Source organism: Hemitrygon akajei, chromosome 8, assembly GCF_048418815.1.
Source record: "Hemitrygon akajei chromosome 8, sHemAka1.3, whole genome shotgun sequence".
Taxonomy (NCBI): domain Eukaryota; kingdom Metazoa; phylum Chordata; class Chondrichthyes; order Myliobatiformes; family Dasyatidae; genus Hemitrygon; species Hemitrygon akajei.
In genome coordinates this window covers 70,007,607-70,030,148 of record NC_133131.1, presented here as the reverse complement: position 1 = coordinate 70,030,148, position 22,542 = coordinate 70,007,607, and the positions used below count along the sequence as shown (strand labels likewise).

General features: G+C 42.5%; 1 protein-coding gene and 1 pseudogene across 10 annotated transcripts in view; both read left to right on the top strand.

Moving 5' to 3' along the window:
* LOC140731965 (F-actin-monooxygenase mical1-like) overlaps nucleotides 1-22,542 on the top strand; it is a 257,596-nt gene that overhangs the window by 179,295 nt on the left and 55,759 nt on the right. For 7 of the 10 annotated variants that reach the window (XM_073053995.1, XM_073054004.1, XM_073054000.1 and 4 more), the window contains 8 exons: nucleotides 591-738; nucleotides 1,879-2,069; nucleotides 2,157-2,266; nucleotides 4,433-4,477; nucleotides 6,149-6,301; nucleotides 12,631-12,796; nucleotides 16,753-16,829; nucleotides 17,365-17,416. In XM_073053995.1, the coding sequence (XP_072910096.1) occupies nucleotides 591-738; nucleotides 1,879-2,069; nucleotides 2,157-2,266; nucleotides 4,433-4,477; nucleotides 6,149-6,301; nucleotides 12,631-12,796; nucleotides 16,753-16,829; nucleotides 17,365-17,416 (942 nt within the window). The remainder of the gene's footprint in view (nucleotides 1-590; nucleotides 739-1,878; nucleotides 2,070-2,156; nucleotides 2,267-4,432; nucleotides 4,478-6,148; nucleotides 6,302-12,630; nucleotides 12,797-16,752; nucleotides 16,830-17,364; nucleotides 17,417-22,542) is intronic. The other 3 variants (XM_073054001.1, XM_073054002.1, XM_073054003.1) reach the window with 3 other exon arrangements.
* Nucleotides 9,400-10,539, top strand: LOC140731966 (heat shock protein beta-1 pseudogene; annotated as a pseudogene).

The following is a 22,542-nucleotide window of genomic DNA, read 5'->3' as shown; positions in this document are numbered from 1 at the left end:
TGTTCAGTACTGTGCAAGAGGCTTAGGCACCCCAGCTATATACCGTATATGTGCCTAAGACTTTTGCACAGCACTATGTTTCTGAAGTACCTTCAAACAAACAAAAACAGAACTTTGTAAACATGTTATCAAAGCTGTTTTACGCTGAGCTTCATACATGAAGGATAATGCAACTGACCAGATATTAAAGAAAGAGGTAAAGGTCAAGAGTCAGAGAGGTTTAAGATAGAATTCCGGACTGTAGGTTCTCAACAGCTGAACATATAACCTCTAATGATGCAACAACTCAAATAGGGAACATATGAGACAATAGAAGGTATTTGGAAGCTTGAGGAATAAAGGAAGGCAAGGCCAGGTGGGGACCAGAAAACAAGCTCTATGTTGACATTAGGTGGTATGGGGTAGATCAACAAACACTGGAGTGGGTGAACAAGCTGCTGCAGATTGTGAAATGTGGAACTGTTTTGTGGTTGAGCTCGTTTTTATAAATGGTGAAGGAAGGGGCTGACAAAAGAAGTGACAGAAGACTAGGAAACAGGCCTCTTTGACTGACTTTCTGCTGAATGTGATTGTTGCCCCCCCTCTTGCAGATTCTGTTGCAGGATATGAGGAGCTCCTGCACTGGTTCCAAGTACACACAGAAGGGTACAAGAATGTAAACGTTGTTGACCTGACAATGTCGTGGAAGAGTGGCCTGGCATTGTGTGCACTCATTCATCATTTTCGCCCTGACCTTATGTGAGTTGCAATAAATTACTATTAAAATCATGGAAAAGTACGGCACAGAAACAGGCCCTTCTGTCCATCTAGTCCATGCCGAACCATTTAAACTGACTACTCCTATCGACCTGTGCCAAGACCATAGCCCTCCATACCCCTACCATCCATTATTCATAATAAAGATACTGTAGTCTGTTCTTGGGAGTATAATGGATTGATGTCTAAAACATGAGCTCATAGCCAGCAAATAATAATTGCGATAACAATTATTCCTTAATCCACATTACTGAACAGATTAATTGGTCATTAATCCCACTGCCATTTGTTTATTTGAGCTTGCTATGTACTAATTAGTATATGTGCCTGCCTTTATTACCTCAGCAAATGTATTTCAACACGTGGCTGAATGGCAATTTGGAACAAACACAATCTTTAAAGGGAGTGGAATTTCTTGTCTTTGTGTGTACATTTCTGGGGACATCATTAGGTATCCATAACAGCACAATAATTACCTATGACCAAGCTGGCCTGTGATCTTGTCTGTGTGATTTTTTCCCCATTTGTATGGGAGCTTTCATGCTTTCAGTACATTCAAAACATTTTACAGCCAGGAAGTTGCTAATGAAGTATGATTATTGCTGTGTGAACAAGCACATTTTGCAATCCAAAGAATAATGATTGAGTGATTTAGCAGCTAAATTGTAAACACAAGAGGTTCTGTAGATGCTGGAGGTCCAGAGAGACCCACACAAAATGCTGGAGGAAATCAGGGCCATGGAAAGACATGTCCAAATAGGGATTGGAATCTAAATGATTGGCCACTGGGAAATCGTGCTTGTTGCAAATGCAGCAAAGGTTCTCAACAAAGCAGGTCCCCCAATCTGTGTCAGGTCTCACACATGTAGACAAGGCTGCACTAGGTGACCCTGACAAACTGCAGCTGAAGTATTGCCTCAGCTGGAAGGACTGTGCCTGTTGTGTTGGCTAAGGAATAGATATTAAGTGCAAATTTTGGATATCATGCGAATAAATAAACAAAAAAAAAGAGCAGGAGCTGGAACTAGCTCTCTTCTTTAGCACAGAAACACTCTTCAACCCAGTGAGTCCATGCCATCCATTGGCCTGTTTTTCTACTGAACTGTCTTCCTTGTTTTGCAGTGACTTTGAGGGTTTGAAAGAAGAATCTGTGGCAGAAAACAACCAACTAGCATTCAACATTGCAGAAAAGGAGTTTGGAATCTCACCAATAATGACAGGGAAGGAGATGGCTACTCTCACTAACCCTGACAAACTCAGCATGATCATGTACCTGACCCAGTTCAATGAATTCTTCAGGAATTTATCCCCAGGTGGGTTTTGTCCCGTGTCTCATTAACTGCCAAGTTCCACTACACCTGACAGGTTACACCTAAACTCGCTATCATTTTCTCTCCCAGAAAACCAAGGCTTTAGGAAAAAGGCAGCATTGACTCTGGCATCTGCAAAGTCAGCACTCATGTTCCTCAATACACTCCGTAAAAATGTGGCCAGCAAACGGATCTCTAAGGTAATTCAAAATGTTACATTTCTGGAGGAATTTTAGCCTACAGGATTCTGATTACACAAGGCCTCTAGGCATGAATTGTCGATTGTTTTGTAGAAATATTATTTTTTATCCTGGATTCATATCACACTCAACCATCCTTTGGATGGAGGCATCAGCTGGCCTGCTGAAAGAGCATTTGCTAAGAAGCAGGGTTCCTGGAATCTCAGGCTTTTGGGGATGTGATCTTAATGTCTGTCCAATGAACAGGAAGAGTTTGGGCTAATCTGCTACTCCAGTTGTATTTTTCCAGTGACTACAGCCAACAAAATCTAGGAGACTGGAGCAGGGAGGATCCCACAGAGAAACAGCTGATAGAGCTGCTGCCTTTCAGTTTCAATATCCTGGATTCAGCCCTGATCTCTAGTGCTGTCGTTATGAAGTTCACACGTTCTTGCTGTGACCATAGTGGTTTCCTCCAGGTGCTCTGGTTTCCTCCTACATCCCAAAGTTAATTAATTACTATAAATCTCCCTGATTGTGTACATGAGCAAGGGAATGAGGGGAGAAATTTTAAAAAATGGAATCGATGTAGCATTGGACTAAATGGGTGCTTGATGGTTGATGTGGGTTGGGTGAGTAAAGGTTCTGTTTATTTCTATAAGCCTAAGACAACTCATCATTCTCCTCCTGAGAATTAGCCTTGTGAATTTCCAATGTCAGTATATCTTTTCTTAAATAATAAGATCAAAACTATGCACAGTAATTTGGCTGTGTCTTCATCAGTACTCCATACAACAGTGACAGTGATCATCTGTCCCAGATAAGACTTGCATCCTCTCTCAGAGTTCCTTTCTCTTCAAGGAAGTAGAGCTACCACCAACCTCACACCACTAGGTTGATGGTTTTGTCAACCTCTCAACCTTCCTCTTAAGTGCAAACTGCAGCTTCTTAAAAAAAAAGTTGAAGTTTCAACTTGCTTTTTTCCCTCTAGTGTGCTACAGGATTAAGATTCTGGTAAGGTTTACTTGAATCAGTGAACAGGTTTAGAAGCAGGGTATCTCATTGACACAGCCTTTCCTCTTATGGACTGACGGTGACTAGGCGCCAGGAAATTCCTCTGGAGTTCCATTGTGCACGTGTATAGTGTCTTGCCTGGATGTAGCATTCTAACTGAAAAAATGTATTTACCCACAGTCCACCTTTGTGTTGTTTTGGTCAAATTTTATGACATTATTCGGGGGAATTGGGTGGCTGAGTGGAGATATGTCTATAGCAAAGGAGGTGTAAGGCGCTCCTTCCCTCCGCTAGCCTGCAGGTCACCCTTGGGCAAGGTGTGGTACCTGCTTAGCCCCCCCCCCCCCCCCCAATCAGGGTCCCGTGAACGAGAGAGATTAAATCTGGAGCAACATATGTAAGGACATTTCTGAGTATTTTTAACAGATAAATGTTTGGTACAAGTAACCCAAAGTTTGGTTTAAGGAATAAAAGGGAAGTCAGGAGGTTCAGGAATTTTAGAACATGGGTGATTTTAGAAGCTGAAGACAGACAACACTAAAAAGGGTAAAACTGGAAGGCACAGATTTTGTATTTCTGTGTTTTACAGCCAGTTGACTGGCTTCTCCCTGGCTTGGCCCTTATCCATTCCCTTGTTAACTAGGAACTTATTCCAGTGCCCTCTAGCCTGGCCTTCCTCATTCCACACTGATACATGTAGTTATTCACTATTCTGTTGTTGTCTTATTGAACCAACTCCTGTTCACACTAAGCTTGCTAATTCATCTTTGGTCCTAATTAACTAATGCCTCAATTTAAAACTCCCATTCTTTAAATACCAAGATTATAAGCTCTGGGATTCCCTTGATAAATCTTGCTACACCTCCATCATCTTTTAAGACACCCCTTAACTTTTCATCATTGGTGAAGCCTTTAGTCATCTGTCCTAATATTTCCACACTGATCCATCTAAAAACGTGTTGTAAAGTGAATGTGTTAGAGAGGGACTATCACTTTGATAAAGGATATTTATCCCAATTGAATGCTCAAAGGGATACTGCTCACTTACAGTGAGACAGTATCTAAATGCTGGATTGCGAACAGAAACTATCAGACAAGTGTTTCATGATACAAAGATGAAAGGAGGGATCTGAGATGTTGTGGAGTAACAAGATGTTCTGACTTGCCTTCTAGGAAAAAGCAGATTTTGACAATGAGTCTGAGAGCAAGCGACAAAAGGTCAGTTCTGCTATGAGTTTCTTTTACCTGAGAAAATGGAGAGCATTTAACAATGAATGGAAATTGGGAAACTGCAGCTATTGGAAATCTGAAATAACGTCTGGTGGTAATGGAAATGCTCAGTAGGTCAAACAATTTCTGCAGATTGAAGAAAGCAGAAATAATGTTTCACTCAGTGTGACCCTTCGGATTTTAATTCTGTTTCTTTCTGAACCACAGATGCTGTAAACACACAAAGGGTATTTCTGAGTATCGTCATCAGATAAAGTTAGGTTTAATGAGAAAAGGGGAAATAGGGAGCCTCATGGACTTCAGAACTGATGCTGAAGGCAGCCAGTGACAGAAGCAGAATGAAACTGGAGACCCACAGCCAGTCAGTTGACGATGTCTTCCCTTCTCCTCAGCTACACAACTTCACCTCAGCACCTCTTTTGGCCCCTCAATTGCTCTATTTTGTCAAGGCACTTGTCTGGCATTGGATGAGCAAAAATTGCTTTCAGTAGGTTTGGGAAGCTCACAGCCATCACCGTTCATTCCCACCTTCCTTTCCCTAGCTTCTAACACCAGTATTTACAGCATTTTCTGTTTTTATTTTAGAATTAAATAATAAATGAGTTAAAATCACACAATATCACTAATATGATAATGTAAATGTTCATTTGATAACCTATCTGCCAGCTTACATGTATTAGGCACTTTTACTCGCCCAAAGTAATTCACCAACAATAAACATCGTTTATGAGATCTATTGAAGTATGTTGTTGAAGATTGTTTAATGTCATTTCCTGTACAAAAGTGTAAGGAGAACAAAATAGTTGTTGCTTCAGATCCGATGCAAGCATAAAAAGATGCAAAAGATAAAGAACACAATTATTATGAGAAAAGCAAAACACACCATAAGTATAAACATATATGATAGCTTATATTCATAGATCAAATGTAGGTGACAAAAGGTGACTGATGGGAAAAAGTAGTGATTGAATTAGTGGGTGGAGGTGTTGATCAGTTTTGTTTTATGGGGAAGGTAATTGTTTTTGAGTCTGGTGGTCCTGGCGTGGATGCTATGTAGCCTCCTCCCTGATGGGAGTGGGACAAACAGTCCAGGAGCAGGGTGGGTGGGATTCTTCACAATGTTACTGGCACCTTTCTGTATACATGTCCTTGATGACAGGTAGGCTGGTGCCAGCGATGCATTTGGGCAGTTTTGACTGCCTGTTATGTTATCAAAGGATTTGACAATGTGTTTACTCGGTGTTTGGCTGTGTGGTCATGTGTGAGCAGAGTGCACAGCCCTAGGGTGCACTTGGGTTGAGGATGATGCGAAAGGAGTGCTTGTGCATCCTAATTATCTGAGATATTTTTGTTACGAAGTCAACACAATTAGCAGTAACTCAACATTTACCCTATTATGTCCGCACTTACACAAATCTCTTTGAACAATGAAGAGAGATGCAGTATTCTGCATTGGCTCACCTTCCCTTTGAAAAGGGTTTAATAATTAGTGAATTCCTGGTTACTTTAGGTCTCAAGCCAGGAACTCTGTGTGGTTTAAGCATTTGGAACTCTTCCAGTAGTAAGACTGAGATTACTAACTCTGGTATTAGTAAGACTATTAACTCTGTTGAATCAATGAACTGAACATTGCACTGATTGCCTTTAATTTGTATTTAGGCAGAGGCTGAACAAGATACATTATCGATAGAAGGTGTAAATAAGTCCTTGGTTGGGGAAAAAGCAGTAGATTTGCTGTTGATTGAGGACAACAAGGAAGAAAATAAGCATCCAAAGGAATCCATTGAAACAACTGATGAAGTTAAAAGACAGGTCAGGATTTTAGGTTTCATGTTGTTCTGGCTCTGGGATGTGTCAACTATATGCTCTCAAACAATAACACCATTGTACAGTATTTATCTCATAAAATCATAGATTTTTTACAGCATAACTAACTGATAATTGGCTGATAATATTTGAACTGGCTCTTTAAAAACAATATTCAGTTAGTCCCATCCACTCCTTATTGCCTATCAAACTCCCCCAACCTATGTTGCCTCTAAGCTGTGCGTGTGTGCACACACACACACGTTTTTCAACCAGCACACAAAGGAAATTAATCTGCGCATGAAAGGTTAGTTACCTAAAATAATGTAGTAATTAATAATAATACTTATTGAAAATAATCTTTTAGCTAAATGTTTCTGTTAACTAGTTAGTCAGTTTTTCAAATACCACAATGCACGTCACTAATTTACGTCACGTCACCTTTCCTGTTCCGGTTTGTACAGCTGCATCGCGGCAGCAGCCATCTTTGGCGGACAGTGTTCATATCGTAAAGTTTACAAAAATGAACAATTTTGTGACCTTGCACAGTTGATGGACATTGGGGGAACCTTTCTTGCGTCTAGTGCGGACTGTGAGCGAGGTTTTAGCCTAATGAATCAACTCAAAAACAAGCTGAGAAACTGTTTAGGTGAATGTTATTTGGATATGTTAATGAGAATCAAAAGCTATCAATTGGATGGAAGTTCTATTAGTCTAGATAGAGTTTACAAAGAATGGGTGAATGCCAAAGTCAGGAGAGAGAAAAAATAACAGTGATTTAAATATGTATGTTATTTTGCTGTTATTCTGTGCAGTTTTATGTCAAATATTTTGTAAACCTACATAAACTGTGCCATGTGTGCATTCAGTGCACACATACTTTTGTCACATGAAAAAAATTTGCGCAACATAAGATTTTTGTGCACATTGACTACTAAAAATTAGAGGGAGCATTGCCCCCAGCCCTCACATTTTGCTCTGAAAGCATTTCCCGTTCATTTGCTCAAATCCGCCTTTCAAAATAACTATTAAATGCCACTTTTTGGTTGTACAGTCCAGATCAACAACCTTGCATATTAAAAAAATCTACTTAGATTCAATTCTAAACAGCTGAAATCAGTGCAGCTTTGATTACCAGCCCAGCCAAAGTGGGTAGCATCCTGAAGTCATATGAGTAATATAGTAATATAGTAATTTATAGTTCCTGGTACATATGAGAAACGTGAAAGAGACCATGCCCATTTAAAAAGAGGTACCACTGGACAGATATTACTGAGGAGGAGTACAGGAGTGAGACTGATCAGCTGGTTGAGTGGAGTCGCAACAACAACCTTGCACTCAGCATCAATAAGACCATGGAACTGATTGTGGATTTCAGGAAGGGGAAGTCGAGGGAACACACACCAGTCTTCATCGAGAGATCAGCACTGGAAAGGGTGAGCAGTTTTGAATTCCTTGATGTCAGCATCTCTGAAGATCCATCCTGCACCCAACATATTGAAGCAATTACAAAGAAGGTACAACAGCATCATTAGGAGTTTGAGGGGATTTGGTATATCACCAAAGACTCGCAAATTTCTACAGATGTACCATGGAGCGTGTTGTACCTGGTTCTATGGAGGGGCAACTGCCTAGGATCAGAAAAATCTACAGAAAGTTATGAACTCTGCCACCTCCATCATCTAGCCTCCCCAGTGCTGAGGGCATCTTCAATCCATCATTATGGACTGCCATCCGCCAGGACATGCCCTCTGCTCAATGCTACCAGCAAGGAGGAAGTGCAGGAGTGTGAAGGCACACATTCAATGTTCTCGGAACAACTTCTTTTCCTCTTCCATCGAATTTTTGAATGAATAATGAACCCGTGTACATTACCTCAATATTTTTTTCTCCTTTTTTTTGCTCTGTTTGCACTATTTATTTAATTTAAATTTTTAAAATCTATTTCTTATTGTAGTTTTTCATTGTTATTATGCATTGCATTGTACTTGCTGCCACAAATTTCATGCCATATGCTAGTGATATTAAACCTGATTCTGATAGGATACACCATATATAGTGGAATGTGTGGCACAGTGGTGTAGTGGTTAGCATAACACCGTTACAGCATCAGTGAGCTGAATTCTATTCCCACTGCTGTCTACAAGGAGCTTGTACAGTACATTCTCCCCGTGAACATGTCGGTCCCCTCCAGGTGCTTCAGTTTCCTCCCAGATTCCAAAAACGTAAAAGTTAGTGGGTTAATTGGTCACATGGGTGTAATCAGGTAGTGTAGGCTCGGTGCACTGGAAGGGCCTCTTACCATGGTGAATCTCTAAATAAAATAAATATTCTGAAGCTGCTACACAGGACCACAATGCACTAACCAGCAATAACATCATGGAAGCAACTGCGCCAAATGATCCCACAGTCAGTAAATCAAATTACAGTTGTGTTGTCCTGCTGCATACAGTACTGTGCAAGTCTTAGGTACATATAGCTAAGTTGCTTCAGATTTTTGCACACTACTGTATCTGTCTATGTGGAGCAGAGAGTGAATTTGTAAATGTGGTTGGAGCAAAGGATATTGGGAGTGGCGAGGGTGGAAGGGTGTGGGACTGGAGGTAGAGAGGGAGTGCCGGGGCAGGGGTGGTGGAGGTACAGACGCACCCAGACTTGAGACACCAGGGAAGGTCATTTGATTTTAAACAATTGGTTTATTGATCATTGCAGAATGTCTCTCTGCTGCTTCCTGCTCCCTCCCCCTTTTCCCAACCATGATTTCCCTCTCCCTGCACCTTTCCCATTCTGATATGGGTCCATAATTGAGACCTGTACCAGAATCACATACGGTATGTCAGAAAATGTGTTTTTTTTTTGTGTAGGCCTCCGTTAGTCTCGATAGACCATGGATTTGCATTTTGGAAAGTTTCCAGGGCACAAGCCTGGGCAAGGTTTTTTTTTATGGAAGACTGGCAGTTGCCCAAGCTGCAAGTCTCCCCTCTCCACACCACCAATGGTGCCCAAGGGAAGGGTATTAGGACCCATACAGCTTGGCACCGATGTTGTCGCAGAGCAATGAGTGGTTAAGTGCCTTGCTTGAAGAGAGTCCAGTCGCAGTCTGTGCAGCGCCGAGCAAGCGTCCCAACCAGTCCTCCCCACGTTGCGCCTGCCTCTCCCTCCCAGGATGTCCGAGCGGCAGATCCCCTTCAGTTTCATGCGCAGCCCCAGCTGGGAACCTTTTCGGGACTGGCATTACCCGAGCCGGCTCTTCGACCAGTTCTTTGGCATGCCGCCGGCTCTGTCCTACGAATGGGGTCCCGAGTGGCCCGGTTACCTGCGCCCCTTTCACCCGCCCAGCGTCCGCGCCCCAGCTGCAGCCAGGGCTACGGAAGCGACCGACCAAGCCACTGCCGCCAGCAGAGCACCGGCATCTCGGAAATCAAGGTCACTTCTGACAAGTGGAAGGTCAGTTTAGATGTCAACCATTTCGCCCCTGAAGAGATCACCGTCAAAGCCAAGGATGGCTATGTAGAGATCCACGGCAAACACGAGGAAAGACAAGATGAACATGGTTTTATTTCAAGGTGTATTACTCGAAAATATCTCCTCCCACAAGGCATTGATGCTGGTGTAGTTTCTTCAACACTGTCACCCACTGGTGTGCTGACAGTGGAAGCGCCACTGGCCAAGCCAGCTCTGGAGTCTTCAGAGGTCACCATCCCAATTACCTACGAGTCTACAGCCCAGATCGGAGTGCCAGATTCAAAGAAGGCAAATGAAGCTACAAAGAAATGACTGGAGTAGCAAAGAAGTATGCACTCATAGCAGGCACTACATCAGGTTAACCAGAATACACTGACCAGATCCAAAGTTATCAGTACAATGCTAAAAATGCTACCCAGATAACCAGATTAATACCACAATAGATAATCATCACCACAAGCTAACTCCAATACAATTAACTGGCTTTGAGCTAGTCATACTTAATGTAGTCAGATTATAAGATATTTTCTGTTTATGTTTTCAACTTTAGCAAAAAGATGCAATTATCCAAATTTAGAATCATAAACTTTATAACACCAGAGACGATTCTTTTCTTTCAAGTGCCTTAGAAGCTCTGAATAATTTTGCACCACCCTAACAGGCAGTGGTTTTTGATCATACACTCTGCATATTCAAAGTTTCCATGCAGCCCTTGTGTATTTTTTTGCTTTGGTATAATCATATAAATCTGTTAACAAAGATATTTTTTTGAATCAGCATTGAACTTTATTAATAAAATTAATGGTGAAGAAAAAGAAAAAAAAAGAAAAGTGCCTTGCTCAAGGACACACACACAGCCTCAGCCGAGGCTCGTACTAGTGACCTTCAGATCACTAGATGAACGCCTTAACCACTTGGCCACATGCCAACACACAGTGCAATACATACACTCTAGCTATATAAATGTGGCTAATACTTTTTACACAGAACTGTATAGCTATAAATGATGGTAGACAATTGAACTAGGAGAAAGTGGCTCCAGGAATATCCTTACACTTGATGCTTTTATTCTATTAGCATATGAATACCAAAGTCAAGGTTGAAGTGATGGTAAGTGATCAACCACAGCATCCCCAGGACCATGCTATGATCAAAGGAAAGCTTTAACTAACTTGTTTCACCCTACAGTGGATACAGTGAAGTCAGGAGGACAGGAATGATGCCATCAGTAGTGTTAACATCTAGTGAATCATTTGGAGACATACCCCTAGGTCATGACGTGGAAAATTGTCCATAAGTATTCTGTCTGCAGTTGGCAGGAGATACAGTGTGGTTAGTTACTGCAGCACAATCTTCCCTTTGTCATCAACATAGAGATGGAAGGTAGCACTGGTAGTGTATCAAGTGGCAGTTGTCCTCATCCTCACCATTGCTTAGCTTGACTTTCACTGGAGCCATCTGGCTCCAGATCCCATTTCACAACCGTGGTTCCCACATGACAAAAGAGATGAAATCCAGAAATAAACTGTGGGCAAACTTGGCATCAGGTAGTCCTGATAAAACTGAAGTCAGTGGGCATCAGAGGGAAGAACCTCTGCTGAATAGTCAGTACATCATACATTGCACAAACAGAGAGGTGGTGGTGTTGATCTCACCTCCAGGATGCCTTATCCCAAGCACTTTCAGACTGCTCAACAATGATATTCCTTCTAGGACAAAGTCAGAAGTGAGGTTTCTCCACTTTTCTGGATGTGACCTTTTATGATATTGCAGGCATCTTGATTGACGCCCTGTTTAACAATTATATGCCATGTCTGTCTAAAATATTGGCATTTACTGATGATGTATGCAGTAAGACTAGATAAGAGAGAAATAATCAATAAGGAATTTCAGGTCAATGTTGGAGTTTTGTATACAATTTTGTTTTCTTTGCCTGCAAAGAGTGTACTTGCTATAGAAGGAGTGTAGTGAAGATTCACCATACTACTTCCTGGGATGGTGAGTCTGACACATGAGAGATGGATTGAACTGGTCTCTGTTCTCACATTGAAAAGAACGAAAGTTCAATAAGTTACGTATGAGGATGTTTCTCTGAATTAGGAGTTTAAAATTATGGATCCTAATCTCAAAATAGAGGATGATATTATGCTTGAAATAAGGAAAAATGTCTTCACTCAAAGTGTGGTGAATCCCTGATTGAGAGAGTGTAGGGTTTATTCAAAACTGACTGATAATTTTGTTGGAGATTTGAGGAATGGCCATCCATGGGTGGGATGGGACAAGAAAATGTTGTTGATGTAGAAGATCAGCTACCATCTTGTTGAATGATTGAACACTCTCAAGGGGCTGAGTGGCCTACTCCTGCTCCTATTTCCTGTCTTTTACATTCACTGCTGATTCCAGAAGGCTCAGTTCCATTCAAAACTTGAACCAGTTCCTGCCTGCACTTAACAAATCTTAGATAATACTTGTGCATTGGTTGATTGTTGGTATACTCATAAAATTCAATTACACTGACATTTTATGTTTGGGGAATTGAATTAATCAGCCGACCAGCATTTCCCTGAGTGTTCTCAGCATTTAAGGTAGGAAAGACCTTTGTCTGTATTGGCCTTCAGCAATCAGCTTGAAACCCACTGCCTGTGGGGAATCATGTCAGGATTCTCTCTCTGGATGGAAATGGGTTTGATAAGCACGGGGACAGGTTGGTTCATGGTAGATTCAGTCCAATACATGTATATGGTAGGATGTACAGAATATAGAAGATATACGGAGTATGTTATGTAGAATGTCAGATTTACAATGTTGGAGTAGCCTTGGACATATCTGGTGCTGTTGCTGAATATTTTGTGTGTTATCTCTTTGTGCAGGTGGAAAGCCCCAACAGCAGTGAGGTCTGCTACTTGTGTAAGAAACGGGTCTACGTGGTGGAACGCTTCAGTGTCGAGGGCCACTTCTTCCACCGTGGCTGCTTCTCCTGTCACCATTGTGGTACCACCCTGCGCCTCGGAAGCTATGCCCTCGACAGCAGAGATGGCAAGTGCTTTTTCTCTCATTTGGGTACTTACTGTGATGAAGAAATCACAATCCTTTCCTTGTCGAGTCAAGTAGAGTGCTGGAATGCTAGAGGTGTGGACCCTCTGCCGTGTCTCATAGGGTTTCAGCCGAACCTTGAGGTGTGCCACCCTAACGTGAGACATTATTCTGTGGCCTGTGGTGGAATATTGTTGGCATTCAATGCCAGGCATTTTTTGTGTGTGTGGTTTTTCCCACCCACATTGAGACTACTTCAATGCATGCTTCCAGTTTACTTATTTGTCTCTTTGAGCCATGTAAATAGAAATGAAACTGTTCCAAAGCTTGTTCTAGTTTTTCACAAGCATTAGTTCTTTGTAGCTTCCCAGTGCACTAACTAATCTCTTCCCAATTTGTTGGAGAGATGCAGTCAATAAAAACTGGCAGCGTCATTCCCAATGGCCTTCATCTCAACTGTAAACAAACATTCAGCATTTTGGGCCCCTTTGACCAAGCAAGGGTTGAGTCACAGTTCAACCTAATTTAACCTTTGTCTAATACCCATACATTTGGTCTTTTCAGTAGGTATCACTCAGTGGAGATCACGGGCAGTTGCTAATGTTTAACTTCCGCTGCACAGCATGTTACTGACAATTCCAAAGAGATGAGCCAACTCAGCAAAGATAGGGAATTAAAGCTGAGCCACAGCTGATTTACAGGCCTCAGTATCTCCTCAAGCATGTGAAATAGCAGAGAATGAAGATATAGGCCGAGGGATTCACAAGAACATTGGAAAATAGGAACAGGAGTGGGTGTCTGAGACACTCAAGCCTGCCCTGCTATTTAGCATGGTCATGCCCCACCTCCTTCTCCATGCCGGTTCCCTGCTGTCCTCAACTCCCTGACATTTCAAAGTTTTGTCCTTTGAGAGATATAAGAAAAACGGGTGTTGTAAAGTGAAAATCACCAGTTCCGATTATATTTGTGGATAAGCTGACACCAGCAATTAATATTATGTGGTCCTATAGGTGTGAGAGTTTCCTGTTCATGAACACTGTTTTTGCAGCATCCAGCTCATGTAAATGATGTCAACAGTACTGCGATGATCAGCTTTTAGACTAGATACTGACTGGAGTTATTCATTCACAGGAGAACCAGTACTATTAACACTGAATGATCAAAGTGAATGTTATTTAAAGACTCATTCACTACAAAACTGAGCTCATTGCTGAACTGCTGTGTATAATTCTACACAATATACTCTGCGCACTGCTCGAAGACAACCATAACTCTTCCTTGCATCTTCAAACACATTCCAACTAAAAGCAGCTTACAGTTTTCCTTTGGCTAGTCTTCCAGTTCCCTGCATTGATGTCATGGGCTTTCAGGCACCATAGGGGACCAGGTTTTCTGGAGATACAGTGGATTCGGGACCAGTACATTTTGGCCCAATTAAGATGCTGCTCCAGTTAGCTGGTTACATGGAAATACATGGATTTTCAGAAGGCATTTGATAAGGTCCCACATAGGAGATTGGTGGGTAAAATCAAAGCTCATGGCATTGGGGGGAAGGCATTGACATGGGAGAAAGCAAAGGGTAGCGGTGAATGGGTGTTTCTCGGAATGGCAGGTGGTGACTAGTGGGGTGCCACAGGGCTCGGTATTGGGACCACAGCTGTTTACAATTTACGCCAACGATTTAGATGAAGGCATTGACAATAACATCAGCAAATTTGCTGATGATACTAAGCTGGGTGGCAGTGTGACATGTGATGAGGATGTTAGGAGAATTCAGGGTGACTTGGATAGGCTGGGTGAGTGGGCAGATACTTGGCAGATGGCGTTTAATGTGAATAAGTGTGAGGTTATCCACTTTGGGAGTAAGAACAGGAAGGCAGATTATTATCTGAACGGTGTAGAGTTAGATAAGGGAGAAATACAAAGAGATCTAGGAGTCCTTGTTCATCAGTCACTGAAGGTGAATGAGCAAGTGCAGCAGGCAGTGAAGAAGGCTAATGGAATGTTGGCCTTTATTACAAAGGGAATTGAGTACAAGAGCAAGGAAATCCTCTTGCATTTGTACAGAGCCCTGGTGAGACCACACCTTGAGTATTGTGTACAGTTTTGGTCTCCAGGGTTAAGGAAGGACATCCTGGCTGTAGAGGAAGTGCAGCGTAGATTCACGAAGTTAATTCCTGGGATGTCAGGACTGTCTTACGCAGAGAGGTTAGAGAGACTGGGCTTGTACACGCTGGAATTAAGGAGATTGAGAGGGGATCTGATTGAAACATATAAGATTATTAAGGGATTGGACAAGATAGAGGCAGGAAATATGTTCCAGATGCTGGGAGAGTCCAGTACCAGAGGGCATGGTTTGAGAATAAGGGGTAGGTCATTTAGGACAGAGTTAAGGAAAAACTTCTTCTCCCAGAGAGTTGTGGGGGTCTGGAATGCACTGCCTTGGAAGGTAGTGGAGGCCAATTCTCTGGATGCTTTCAAGAAGGAGCTAGATAGGTATCTTATGGCTAGGGGAATCAAGGGATATGGGGACAAGGCAGGAACCGGGTATTGATAGGAATTGATCAGCCATGATCTCAAAATGGCGGTGCAGGCTCGAAGGGCCGAATGGTCTACTTCTGCACCTATTGTCTATTGTCTAAATAGCTAAAAAGGATTTAAAAAAGACAAACAACTGTTCAACTGAGTAGAACGTTACTAATACTACGACAGAGCTATAAAACTTTGTATGTTTCTAGTAGTTATTGATGGAGGGATTTACGCTGTCGTGTTCTTTTGATTAACTATAAATGAACAAAATCGGTGCAGACGCATAGTGGAGGTAATGGATTGCATTCATACAATGTTCTTGATGATTGCATCCTCCAAATCTTCGTTTTCATTGTAACATTCCAGATGACTGTTGATACCTTCAAATTCCTAGTAGTTTCTAACTTGTTGAAGCAGTGAAATCGCTTCATTTTCACTCACAATGGTTTCTGCAATCTCCAAGTCTGAATGCTTGAAACCGCAGTGAGCAAAACAGTTCTGAATTGTTTTACTGCTTATTTCTTGCCAACCATCAGTGACAAAAATCACTGCTTTTTGTACACAAACACGCAAGTGATGCTATTTAAAAGCTGTTCACCTGAAGCCCGGTGTTGTGTCTAATGGCCAGACAAGTTCACATGATATACGCTTGTTAGAAACTGTTCAGCAGCAGTCTCCTGTCCCAATTAAGTGGCACGGTGCCCCAAATAGACACAGGGAATCCTGGCTATTTTCTCAGTTTTTGTTCTGTAAGAGTTGACCCGGTTAACTGATAGCTGAAGAAACTGGAATCCACTTTATATGCTGCATCTCACACTTTGCAGTAGGGAGGCCTCCACTCCAGCAGAAAAGTCTTTATCTACTTTTTCTTTAGGCAACAGAAGAAGCAAAGTGTGCAGAGGCATTATTCTGCATTCGTAAGCTGCACTCATTGTTTGAGAGAGATGTCTTGGCAGAATGCATCCAAAACCACTGGGCTGTATCCCTGAGACATTCTCTGTCAGGCCCACTAAGCCGATGACACCCCTCAGATGGGTGATGAAATCCACTGGCTTATCCGTCAACTTCTCAGTAAACCGTTGCCTGCCCTCAGGAACGAAAGCATTGTCCAGTAGCTGGAATAATATTGTATGCCTCTGCTTTTAAGCTCTCACCAATAAGCTCTTAGCTGTGAGACTGAGTTCTGAAAACACTGAATAACTAGTTGAGCACCTCCGTTTCTGCTACAGTAAGGACTTTACTGACCCTGTTTTCCAACCAGTTCTAATGAATGTTACAATTTTTGAGCTTTTTAAAACATTTAGAGAGTCACATAACCATATTTTAGCAGCTCATTTGCGTCTCTGTTCTTTAGAGTCTAATTATACTGATTGAGTGGGGAAGTATAGAATTGAATTTGTTAAAAAAAGTAATTTCCTGTCTTCTCTTAGGCAAGTTCTATTGCAGTGTTCACTACACCAGTTCCGAGGAGAGAAATGAGGAAGAATCAGATTCAACTGCAAATGAAGTAATGAAATCATTTTTATATTTTTACCAAAGTATTCTTACTCATTTCCTGCTCATTTTGTATCAAAGTTTCATTGATTTTATCTTCTCCATTTTGTAAATGTCCATTGTAATTTCCATCCATGTATTTAAAGTTGGGCTCTCCTGTGATAACCATTTCCTAGTAAGAGTCTTTTTACCAGCCACCAACAGTATATTCATTAAATATTTATCTCTTTTCAACCATTCTTGAGGTATATATCCAAAATATATGGTCTTACTCTCTAAGGGTATTTCACATTTAAAGATGTCTTGTAGGGCATTGTGTATCCCCCTCCAATAGATTTTATAATATAATCAGATTTACTGAGTTTTGCAGTATTTTATTTGTGAATAATACTGCATGATTTAAACTAAATAGTGACTGGAAGCGAAGAGGGATTAGGTGATGAGGATTTAGAAATTTATAGATTTACATTAATACAGGTGTAAGTTTCTGTGAGAGCATCAGGACACATCGCTCATTTAAAATCAATGTTCCTGTTTTCCTTCGACAGGATGCTGTGGATGGGCAAATGGAGTGGTGCAGTACTTTGGAGAAGATTGAAGGTAAGTGGCAGTCAACACTGGGGAGTGTTTACTTGGGTAACCAGTCATTTATTTAAGACATTATATTAGTGACTTTACGCTTCTGTGTAAACCTCTGTCAAAGGCAGCGCGGTACCAGAGACCCAGTTTCTATTCCTGCCACTGTCTGTGAGGAGTTTGTACGTTCTCGCCATGGTTTCATGGGTTGCCTCCAAGGTGCCCTGGTTTCCTCGCACAGTCCAAAGACATATGGGTTGGTAGGGTAATTGATCATTGTAAATTGTCCCGTGATTAGACTAGGGTTAAATCGGGGGTGCAGCTCGAAGGACCGGAAGGGACAGTTCCACGCTGTATGTCAATAAATGAAAAAAATGATGTACCCCTTCTCTAGGATTGTCCACCAGCAGAATGCACATTTGATAATATTCACAAAGATGATTGCTATTGAAATAATAGCGGAAGCATAGACTAGGAGAGGGATAATATAATCAGACGGGAAATATTTTACAGGTACTACCTAGATCTCAGAATGACAGAAATGTTACAGTGCAGAACGAGGCCAATCAGCCCATCCAGGCATTTCTAATACAATGTAGGAGCAATCCAGCTGGTCCTACTGACCTGAGCTCTCTCCCCCAGCCTTCCTGCCCCTGACCTCTTCCCACCCAGCCTTCCTGCCCCTGACCTCTTCCCACCCAGCCTTCCTTTCCCTGACCTCTCTCCCCACTTACTCTTTTCACCCTTCCAGCTAATCCTCATGTGAATCTCACTACTGAGTTTGCAACTTGTACTCCCCCAGATATGAACCTCCTTCACCAAGGAAAATAAGCCCATCTTCTCCAGTCTATCCTTGTGACTATCTCTGAATTATTCTAACAAATCCTGTCTGGACCCTGTCCATCTCTTTTGTGTCTTTATAATAGTACACAATATTTCTTTTGTGGCCAAAATGGTGTTTTATAAATTCTCACTTAAGTTTCTGTTTATAAAACGCACAGTCCCAAATTATGTTTCAACAGTTTTCTTAAATGTCCCAGCCATATATGATGATTTGTAAGGCCTTGTGTGTCTCAGTACCCATATTTTATTCTGCAAACTTTCTTGGAGCTTTTTTATTGCATTTGTTATGAAACCAGTAACTGGTTTCACTTACCAGCAAAGATAGATATGTCAGTTGAAGTCCAATGGTACTATTTTCAAAAGTTTTATTAATAAAGGGGCACAAAAATTAAGGTTAATACAAACATTCAGATAACATGCGTCAATACTCAATCTAAAACGCAGGTACATTAATAATCACTCAGAAATAAGCTCTTTCGTTGTCTAGGGTATAATACTGAGTCCAATTGGAAATATAAAGAGTCACTCTGAAGTCTGCAGGCTTTTCCCTTTTGGTTTCACTTGTTGGAGAGAGAGAAGAGAGATTGTTAGGAAAAGAGAACACTTGCCGTTGTCTTTATGAATCAAATCCTCAGCCTCAGAGGATTTGGCTTCCCTGGTGTTAAATAAAAGCGGTTTTCCGTTGGTTCTAGCCACAAACTCCGCATTCGGAATTTAACGCACGTGGCTTCCTTCAAAATGGCTTCCCGTTCCCACGGGAAGCGATATCGTGCTTCTCGGTGTCTCCTTGGTGCGTCTGAGGGTCGTCCTCTTTCAGACCCTTCTTTATACTGCCTCACGGGATCTCAGGTGTCAATCAGGTTGCAGGTGATGCAATCTCTCTCTCAACCAGCCCACTTTGCCCGAGGGCTTTACAATGTCCCTGCGAGTTGGCACGTCTGCAGTTCCCAGGTGTCTCCTGAGAACAATGCCACAGTCGCCAGCTTTTGTCCCAGTGGAATGCGGTATCCAGCACGTCGCTGTCTTTCCATTTCCTGTGTCCATTCAGCCTGTCTCTCTCTCTCTCTTGCTCTCTCTCTCGGGTCATTGACCCCCCTTTCACTAGGGCTCTTGCAATTCTCACAAAGGAGGGGGCTGGTATCATAACACCTCCCCTCTTAAAGGTTTTTTACCGGCGGTTAAAAACACAGAGTGGTACAGAGTCTTACAGAAATTTTGAATCTAACACAATACAGAAGCTTTTCTTTTCACTACAGAGTAATACAGTTATACATTCAAGTCAGCATCTAAACAGTTAACAATTACAGTGTCCCTTTAGTTAATATCTTCACATTGCGTACCGTACTAAAGTCTTGTAACATCAGACTTCAATTCAATAACCACCTATTTATTTATTGTTTTCAGCAACAAAACTGCGGAGGTGTGATCTTAGCTTAGGTGCATCTACAAAAGTTTATGCGAATACTAATCGTTTCGGTCGGTTTACTTCGCCGGCAGGTCTCCAAAGGTCTGTCTTTATTATTCACAGGCTTTGGCGCAACCCGTAAAACCTGCTTTGCTGTTTAAAAAAATGGCATCCCCATTAACCTTCACCTCTTTTCTGGCGAGTCCCCCCGTTGGGACTTTGAGTAATTTGGCGTGGTGAACTCCCGCCCGCCTCGTTCATCGGGGCTATTTTTTCAACACCATGCCCCAAACTGTCAAGACCCTTCAGGCTATTTGTTTTTAATTCCAACTCCTCTTTCAGGTAGCATTTCGAATGCAACCTCTTCACACCCCACCCTGGCGTAACAATAGAGTGGGGGGCCCCGCTATTTCCCGACTCACTCTGTGAGCGATCTGCCAGGTTTAACATTTCTTCCTTCGACTTGGGAACTACAGACTTTCCGTTTCCTTCAATAACAATCCTCATTCCCCCCTTAAATTCGGCATTAACCTTGGCCCCACTCTCGAATACAAACACCGTGGAACTCACACTTCCCACGGTTACCAAGGTTAACCCTTTTCCTACTGAACCAACCCTATCTGATCCACAAAGACGGCCGCCCCGTTCCCCTGAATCAAACACCTCAGACTTCCCCTGAGCTCTGTTACCAGGTTCAGCACCACGTGCGCCCCCATCTTGGACACACTCAAACGGGACATTGGCCTCTTCCAGGCTTTCAATACCCGTACCTTTTTCAAATTCTAACGTCCCCCGATCCTTCCAGTTACTCTCTAGGCAGCCCCCCGTTGGGGAAGGCGCAACCCTGCGAGCTGAAACAACCTCCTCGGCCATTTCAGCTGACTTCTCCACAGCAAGGATACCCTTCCTCTCTAAGACTGCCCTCATTTCACTCTCGGGACCATCGAGAACACCTTTAGAACTCTGAACTTCTTCAAACAATTCTGCCAAACCAGACAGATTAACCATGTCCAACTCTGGACATTTTAACAACTTTATCCGTTTCTCAACTTTAGTTCCTACCTCTAGGACCTTTCTCTTCACTAAGGGCAGGGCTATTTCCTCTCCCTTACCCCCTTTTACTTTACTGCTTTCTGTTTTACCACCCTCGGAACCCTCATGGTACAGGGTCGGTAAAAACATCTTGGCCAGATTACTGCTGGCCCGATTTAAACTGCTCACTGCTTTTCTGGACAGGCTGCGTGTGACCGCGCATGCGCGATAGCTTTGGGACTCTAGGGGCGGGGCCACCGCACTCGCCCGTCTGCGGGTCGGCATCATAGCTGCCACCGTTTCAAAAAACAAGAAATAACTATCAACATCCGTCTCTTCGAACGGAGGTACTACTCTCAGCTCCCGACTAACATTAAACCGCTCTCTCCTTAGCTCCTCCCTCTCTCTTTCTCTCCCCGCTGCCGCTCTCTCGGCTGCTGCTAACTCTCTGATCCGAATTTCATGCTGTCTTTGCCTCTCAGCTTGATCCTGCTCGTTTTCCACCTCTAACCCCTTCGCCAAATTTAACAAGTCTGATTTGGTGCTCACCTCTAGCGCCGCCACAGTCGCGTTTTTCATAAATTCACACACGTCCATCTTTGCTGGTTTTTCTGTCTGGCTACCTGCGTACCAGATCCAAATTATTTTTTTTTTTGACTTACAATCCCGATTGACTGACCTCCCCCTTTTTGGTGTCAAATCCCGAGACGAGAACCCCACTTGTTATGAAACCAATAACTGGTTTCACTTACCAGCAAAGATAGATATGTCAGTTGAAGTCCAATGGTACTATTTTCAAAAGTTTTATTAATAAAGGGGCACAAAAATTAAGGTTAATACAAACATTCAGATAACATGCGTCAATACTCAATCTAAAACGCAGGTACATTAATAATCACTCAGAAATAAGCTCTTTCGTTGTCTAGGGTATAATACTGAGTCCAATTGGAAATATAAAGAGTCACTCTGAAGTCTGCAGGCTTTTCCCTTTTGGTTTCACATGTTGGAGAGAGAGAGAGAGATTGTTAGGAAAAGAGAACACTTGCCGTTGTCTTTATGAATCAAATCCTCAGCCTCAGAGGATTTGGCTTCCCTGGTGTTAAATAAAAGCGGTTTTCCGTTGGTTCTAGCCACAAACTCCGCATTCGGAATTTAACGCACGTGGCTTCCTTCAAAATGGCTTCCCGTTCCCACGGGAAGCGGTATCGTGCTTCTCGGTGTCTCCTTGGTGCGTCTGAGGGTCGTCCTCTTTCAGACCCTTCTTTATACTGCCTCACGGGATCTCAGGTGTCAATCAGGTTGCAGGTGATGCAATCTCTCTCTCAACCAGCCCACTTTGCCCGAGGGCTTTACAATGTCCCTGCGAGTTGGCACGTCTGCAGTTCCCAGGTGTCTCCTGAGAACAATGCCACAGTCGCCAGCTTTTGTCCCAGTGGAATGCGGTATCCAGCACGTCGCTGTCTTTCCATTTCCTGTGTCCATTCAGCCTGTCTCTCTCTCTCTCTTGCTCTCTCTCTCGGGTCATTGACCCCCCTTTCACTAGGGCTCTTGCAATTCTCACAAAGGAGGGGGCTGGTATCATAACACATTGAAATGTTATATCCATGCAGATTGTTGTAGTTGTTTAGGTAAATTGATTTATTCATTGAAGGAGGCATATGGAATGCTTGCATTTGAGGTATTGATTGTGGCATAGCCGTGGCCATGCCTGGGTTGCTGTATATAGGTCTGGTTGCTACACTTACAGGAAGGATGTGATTGTGCTGGACAGAGTGCAGAGGAGATTCACTAAGCTGCTGCTTGGATTGGAGCTTTTATAAAGAGAATATTGAAAGGCTGAGTTTGTTTTCTAAGGAGCTGAAGAGGGTGA